Source organism: Mirounga leonina, unplaced genomic scaffold (assembly GCF_011800145.1).
Source record: "Mirounga leonina isolate KUSES-001 unplaced genomic scaffold, KU_Mleo_1.0 Mir_347, whole genome shotgun sequence".
NCBI lineage: Eukaryota > Metazoa > Chordata > Mammalia > Carnivora > Phocidae > Mirounga > Mirounga leonina.
In genome coordinates, this window is record NW_023270696.1 from 1,157,859 (window position 1) to 1,165,789 (window position 7,931).

Here is a 7,931-nt window from a genome sequence, read left to right on the forward strand (position 1 = left end):
CCTTTCTCTTCATCCTCACCAGCATTTGTTGTTCCCTGACTTGTTATTTTTCGCCATTCTGACTGGTGTGAGGTGGTATCTGATTGTGATTTGATTTGTATTTCCCTGATGGCAAGTGATGTGGAGCATTTTTTCATGTTTCTGTTGGTCATTTGTATGTCTTCTTTGGAGAAATATCTGTTCATGTCTTCTGCCCATTTCTCGACTGTATTATTTGTTTTTTGAGTGTTGAGTTTATATTTTTATAAACTTATAACTAACTTCCTCTATTTTTGGATGATGAAAAATGGTTTTATTCCCTCTTGATTGAATATTGCTTAAATAAAACCTGTTTTTTTTTCTTCTATTGAAATTAACAGTGTTTTCTGTCTTTCTGTAATTAGAAAAACATTAATATAAAGAGGTAAATTTGATTGGATGGAAATGATGGTCTAATTTATTTTCTACAACACATAATTTTGTTTCCCCCATGACACACGCACAGTTATATTGACGTATAACTGATACACAAAAATCTTCACATATTTAAAGTATATGGTTGATGAATCTGGACATATTTATGAACGATTAACCATAATCAAGGCAATAAATTAGCTGCAAAAGTTTCCTAGTTTACTTTGTGTCCTGTGTGTGTGTGTGTGTGAAATAATAATACTTAACATGATTTGCCCACTTAACACATTTTAAGTATGTAATACAGTATTATTAAATTCAGGCAATATGTTGAACAGTGCTTTTCTAGAATTTATTCATCTTGCATGACTGTAATTTTATAACCATCGAACAACTTCCTGTTTTCCTCTCCTCCCATCCCCTGGCCACCACCATTTTATTTTCTGTTTCTGTAAGTTTAACTGTTTTATACACCTCATGTAAGAGGAGTATTTTTCCTTCTGTGTCTGGCTTGTTTCACTTAGCATAATGCCCTCAAAGTCCATCCGTATTGTTGTGCATTGCAGGATTTCTCTTTTAAGGCTGAATCACATTACATTAATATCAAATGATATTCCATTAATTAAGGATGAGTAATAAACAACATCTCCATTCACCCATAGATGGACGCTTAAGTTGTCTATTGTAAATAATGCTACAATGAACACAAAGATAAAGATATTTCTTTGAGACCCTGATTTCAATTCTTTTGGATATATACCAGAAATAGGATTGTTGGGTCATATGACAGTTTTATTTTTAATTTTGGGGGGAATGTTGATTCTGTTTTTCATAAAGACTGTACCATTTTACATTCCCACCAACACTGTATGAGAATTCTAATTTCTCCACAACCTTGTCAATGTTTCCTATCTTTTGTTTTTTATAACATCCATATTTACTGGTGTGATGTGATATTGCATTTTTTATATGCATTATCTTGATGATTAGTGATGCTGAGCACTTTTTCCTATACCTATTAAACATTGTATGTCTTGTTTGGAGAAATGCCCATTCAAAACTTTGCCTACTTTTTTATCAAGTTTTATTTATTTATTTATTTTGCTATTGTTTCATTTAGATTCTTATATATTTTGGATATTAACTCCTTTTGGATTTTTTTTTGCAAATATTTTCTCCCATTTCCTAGATTTTTCCTTTTGTGGTTTTGGTATCATATCTATAAAATCATTGCCAAGACCAATGTCATGAACTTTTCCTTTATGTTTCTTCTAGGAGTTTTAATTTTAGATCCTACATTTAAGATTTCAGTACATTTTGAGTTGATTAATGGTGCATATGGTGTAAGCTAGACATCCAGCTTCATTCTTTTGCATGTGGATATTTGGCTTTCCCAGCACCATTTATTGAAAAGACTATCTTTTCCCCATTATGTATTCCTGGTAACTTTGTTGGCGATCCAATGGTTGTATATAAATGGGTTATATCTGGGCTCTTTATTTTATTCCACTGATCTATATGTCTACATTTATGCCAGTAGTGTATGTTCTAATTATTGGAGCTTGATGATGATATTTTTACAATTGTCACTCTTCTCTATTTTAGAGAGCATCAGAGAAGAGGTAAGACATTAAGAGGATGTGTATTTATTTACAAAACACATAGTAGGAAAAAAGATCTAAGTCACTAGATGTAAGGACATAGGTTCTAAGAATTTAACATAGAATACTTTTGGGGAAGGTGACACTGTCTCATTTGACCATATGTAATATCTCATCTTCCTCAGCTGTACCAGCCTTTGGGAAAAACTTTGCACATGGGGATGATGAGGAGTACCAATGAGAGCAAACTAACAGGTTTCATCCTTTTGGGGTTTTCTGATTACCCTCAGTTATGGAAGGTTTTATTTGTGATCATTTTGATCTTTTATTTATTAACCATTTTCGGGAATACCACCATCATTCTGGTATCTCGTCTGGAATCCAAGCTTCATACACCAATGTATTTCTTCCTTTCTCATCTCTCCTTTTTGGATATCAGCTTTACCAGCAGTGTTATTCCTCAGCTCCTGGTAAACTTGTGGAATCCTATGAAAAACATCACTTACAGTGGCTGTGTGGTTCAGCTCTATGTCTCTCTTGCCCTGGGATCCACAGAGTGTGTCCTCCTGGCTGTGATGTCCTATGATCGCTACATCGCCGTCTGCCGTCCCCTCCACTACACTGTCTTAATGCATCCCCATTTTTGCATGGCCCTGGCATCTTTGGCATGGCTCAGTGGGGTGGTCACTACTCTAGTACAGTCCACTCTCACCCTGCAGCTACCTTTCTGTGGACATCGTCAAGTGGATCATTTCATCTGTGAGGTCCCTGTGCTCATCAATTTGGCTTGTGTGGACACCACTTTCAATGAGGCTGAGCTTTTTGTAGCTAGCATCATCTTCCTTATAATACCTGTTTCCATCATCTTGGTTTCCTATGGCTCCATAGCCCAAGCAGTTTTGAGGATTAAGTCAGTTTCTGGAAGAAAGAAAGCATTTGGGACCTGCTCCTCCCACCTGATGGTTGTCATAATCTTCTATGGAACCATCATCTTCATGTATCTGCAGCCAGCCAAGAGTAGACCCAAGGACCAGGGAAAGTTTGTTTCCCTCTTTTACACTGTGGTGACCCCCATGCTCAACCCTCTTATCTATACTTTGAGAAATAAAGAGGTTAAACGGGCACTAAAGAAAGTTCTAGGAAAGATTCTGGGAATAAATTTTACATGATTATTTAAAAAAGTTTTTTTTTTTTTTTAAACACTACTGTGATGAACATCTCTTTTGTGTGTGGTAAAAAACACAAAAAATGTTTTAATAAAAGCCTATTTGGATTATTTTCTCCCATTTTCTTTTGGTTAATTACCTATACAACATTCTATAATATACTATAGAATACATGTGTCTAGTCCCAACTTTGCCATTTCCAGTAGCAACATAAGGTCAATACTTTACATAAAAATATTTGAGAAATGTTTTAAACTAGTCATTTTATTTATTTGTGAAAAACACATTTAGTTCTCAGCTTTCCTGTATCTCTAGATGGACTGATGTCTTCCTTTTTTCCAAAGTTGTGCCCAAGATGAAATAAATTTAGGCAAACTTATTAGGCAGAATTTTAATTTCCTCCTACACTGAATGTGATAGAGATGTGTAGAGGGGCATAATCCACATGAGGACAAAAGCCATACATTCAGGTAGAGGATAAAGTAGATGGAATGACCCTGGTTCTATTATTTTGTAGTTGAACCAATAAACTAGTTCTGACTAACTAACAATAAAGTCTGATTCATAAGAAAAAGCTCAGCTATAGAATATTCTAGGGCTTGAAAATACATATAAAGAAAAACTTTTACTATTGTTAGTGTAACTCTACATTTCTCTATATACAAGATATTTTCATAACTTGGAGATTTATATTCCAGACGGAAGTTTAGTCAAACTCCTCTTGTTGTTTATGTTACAGCATTGATGATTTGTTTCCCATGACTTCACTCTAAATGGCCTTTGTTTATAACATTTCTTTTCTGGGTGTTATACACAACTAATGAATCATTGAACACTACATCAAAAACTAATGATGTACTATATGTTGGCTAATTGAAGTTAAGCTAAAAAAAGAAAAGAAGAAAGCACTTCTTTTCTGGAAAGGAGTAACTTTTGCATCTTGATTCTTGGAACTTTTTTTTTGTAAACACTCTATTTCACTGAGTTTTTTGTAAACACTACTTCACTGAATTGTAGCAAACATTGGTTGTATGGTCTTTAGCTTGCAAAAATGCTGTGTATTCAAACATGCATCAAAATAAATATATGAATTCAGTGAAATGAGGAGGAATTTTGTCGCAGAATCCTGCAGGTCCAAATGTGATAATAATTTCAAATAAAGAATAAGAAGTCAGGGAATAAATTATCACTTCTAATTGTTCAGAAACAGAGGCATAATTAGAATGGTAATACTCTGCCTAGATTCTATGCCTTTGTGTGTGTGTGTGTGTTTTCTTAATTGAAGTATGATTAACATACAGTGTTATATTATTTTGGGTGTACAATATTCAGCAATTTTTTTAAAAAGATTTTATTTATTTGTTTGACTGAGAGAGACACAGCAAGAGAGGGAACACAAGCAGGGGGAGTGGGAGAGGGAGAAGCAAGCTTCCTGCCGAGCAGGGAGCCCAATGTGGGGCTTGATCCCAGGACTCTGGGATCATGACCTGAGCCGAAGGCAGATGCTTAACCACTGAGCCACCCAGGTGCCCCAATATTCATCAATTCTACAGATTATTCAGTGCTCATTAAGACAAGTGTATTCTTAATCTCCTTTATCTATTTCACCCATCATCCTACCCATCTTCCCTCTGGCAATCACCAGTTTGTTGACTATATTTAAGAATCTGGGTTTTTTTGTTTATCTCTTTTTTTTTCTGCTTCTTCATTTGTTTTGTTTCTTAAATTCCACATATGTCCAAAATCACATGGTGTTTAACATTCTCTGAGTGATTTATTTCACAGCAATTTGCCCTCAAGGTCCATCCATGTGATTATAAATAGCAAAATCTCATTATTATGTATGACTGTATAATATTCCATCACACACACAAAAACCCCACACATATACACACACACCACATCTTTCTCCATTCACCTATCAGTGGAAACATGAGCTGCTTCCATATTGTGGCTATTGTAAACAATGCTGCAGTAGGCATAGGGATACATATATTTTTTAAAATTAGTGTTTTTGTTTTCTTTGGATGCATATCCAACAGTGGCATTACTGGATCATATGGTAATTCTATTTTTTTTAAAGACTATTTATTTATTTATTTATTTATTTATTTATTTATTTATTTACTTACTTACTTATAGCACAAGTGGGGGGAGGGACAGAAGGAGAAGAAGAGAGAGAGAATCTCAAGCAGATGCCCTGCTGAGCCCAGAGCCTGACTCACTCCAGAGCCCAACATGGGACTCCATCTCAGGACCCTGAGATCATGACCTGAGGCAAAATCAAGAATCAGACACTGACTGAGCCACCCAGGTGCCCCTCTATTTTTAATATTTTGAGAGACCTCTATACAGTCTTCCACAGAGGCTGCACCAACTTGCATCCCCACCAACAGTGCATGAGGGTTCCTTTTTCTCCTCATTCTCACCAACACTTGCTCTTTCTCACCCTTTTGATTTTAGGCATCTGACAGGTGTGAGATGATATCTCACTCTAGTTTTCATTTGCATTTCCTTGATGATTACTGATATTGGGCATCTTTTCATGTCTTTTGGCCATCTATATGTCTTCTTTGAAAAATGTATATTCATGCCTCCTGCCCATTTCTTAACCAGATTATTATTATTATTGATGTTGAGTTGTATAAGTTCTTTATATATTGTGGATACTAACCCTTTATTGGATATATCATTTGCAAATATCTTCTCCCATTTGGTAGGTTGCTTTTTTTTTTTTTTACATCTTTGTCTATCTATCTATCTATCTATCATCTATCTATCTATCTATCTGTAATCTATCTATCATCTATTTATCTATCATCTATCTGTCTATATCTATCTATCTATAATCTATCTATCATCTATCATCTATCTATCTATCTATCTATCTATCTATCTATCTATCTATCTATCTATAATCTATCTATCTATCATCTATCAATCTATCAGAGAGACAGCCCAAGCAAGGGAAGTGGCAGGGAGAAGCAGGCTCCCTGCTGAACAAGGAGCCTGATATGGGACTTGATCCCAAGACCCTGGGATCATGACCTGAGCTGAAGGCAGACACTCAACTGGCTGAGCCACCCAGTTTTCCCATGTCTTTTTGTTTCATCAATGGTTTCCTTCACTGTGTGAAAGTTTTTATTTTGATGAAGTCCCAATAGTTTAATTTTCATTTTATTTCCCTTGCCTTAGGAGACATATCTAGAAAACTGTTTCTATAGCTGATGTCAAAGAAATTACTGCCTAATGTTCTCTTCTAGGAGTTTTACAATTTCAGGTGTTATATTTAAGTCTCTAATACGTTTTGAATTTATTTTTGTGTATGATGTAAGAAAGTGGTCCCGTTTCATTCTTTTGCATGTAGCTGTCCATATTCTCCAACACGATTTGTTGAAAAGATTGTCTTGGGCGCCTGGGTGGCTCAGTTGGTTAAGCAACTGCTTTCAGCTTAGGTCATGACCCTGGAGTCCCGGGATCAAGTCCCGCATCGGGCTCCCTGCTCAGCGAGGAGCCTGCTTCTCCCTCTGACCCTCCCCCCTCTCATGTACTCTCTCTCATTCTTGCTCTCTCAAATGAATAAATAAATCTTAAAAAAAAAAAAAAGAAAAGATTGTCTTTTCCCCATTGTATATTCTTGCATCTTTTGTAGTAGATTAATTGGCCACTTAAGTGTAGGTTTATTTCTGGGCTCTCTATTCTGTTCTATTGATCTGTGTGTCTACTTTTGTGCCAGTATCATGCTGTTTTGATTGTATACCTTGAAATTTGGGATGACAATACCTCCAGTTTTATTTTTTTTTAATTCTTTTTCTCATCTTTGGGATTTATTTTTCTTAGTTTTCACAGGAATTTTGGAAGTCCCTTACATGTCTCTTTGATTTTATTTTATTTTGTTATGTTATGTTAATCACCATACATTACATCATTAGTTTTTGATGTAGTGTTCCATGATTCATTGTTTGTGTATAACACCCAGTGCTCCATGCAGAACGTGCCCTCCTTAACACCCATCACCAGGCTAACTCATCCCCCCACCCCCTCCCCTCTAGAACCCTCAGTTTGTTTCTCAGAGTCCATTTTTTTTTCAAGATTGCTTTGGCTATTTGAGATCTTTTGTGGTTCCATGCAAATTTTAGTTTAGTTTTAGCTCTATAAAGAGTGTTTTTGGTATTTTGATAGGGATTGTATTCAATCTATAGATTGCTTTAGGTAGTATGGACATTTTAGTAATACCGATTCTTCCTGTACATGAACATGGAATATCTTTCCATTTGTTTGTGTCATCTTCAATTTCATCAATGTTTTATAATTCTGAGTACAGGTTTTTCATCTGTTTCGTTAAGTTTATTCCTGGGTATTTTATTCTTTTTAGTGCAATTGTAATGGAATTGCTTTATTAATTTATCTTTCCGCTACTTCTTTATTAGTGTGTATAAATGCGACATATTGTTGTATATTAATTTTGTATCCTGTGACTTTACTGAATTCCTTTTATTAGTTTTAGAAGTTTATTGGTGGTCTTCAGGGTTTCCTACACATAGTGTCATGTCATATGCAAATAGTAAAAGTTATATTTCTTCCTTACGAATGTGAATGTTTTTGTCTTTTACTTGCCTAATTGCTGTGACTAAGCCTTCCACTACTAAGTTTAATAAAAGTGGTGAGACCCAGTGCTCATCACAACACGTGCCCTCCTTAATACCCATCACGTGGTTATGACATCCTCCTACCCCCCCCCAACGTAAGCATTAGTTTGTACACTAATGAT

The 7,931-nt window shown here is 35.4% G+C and overlaps 1 protein-coding gene across 1 annotated transcript; it reads left to right on the forward strand.

Annotated features, from left to right (window-relative positions):
* The first annotated feature begins 1,696 nt into the window (after positions 1-1,696).
* LOC118026868 (olfactory receptor 2G2-like) lies at positions 1,697-3,163 on the forward strand. Its single transcript, XM_035029908.1, has one exon. The coding sequence runs from the start codon at positions 2,210-2,212 to the stop codon at positions 3,161-3,163; it is 954 nt and encodes a 317-aa protein (XP_034885799.1). The 5' UTR covers positions 1,697-2,209.
* The last annotated feature ends 4,768 nt before the right edge of the window (positions 3,164-7,931 follow it).

What these genes read in the sequence shown, in the direction of transcription:
- LOC118026868 (XM_035029908.1), top strand. Translation starts at nt 2,210, where the DNA reads ATGGGGATGATGAGGAGTACCAATGAGAGCAAACTAACAGGTTTCATC.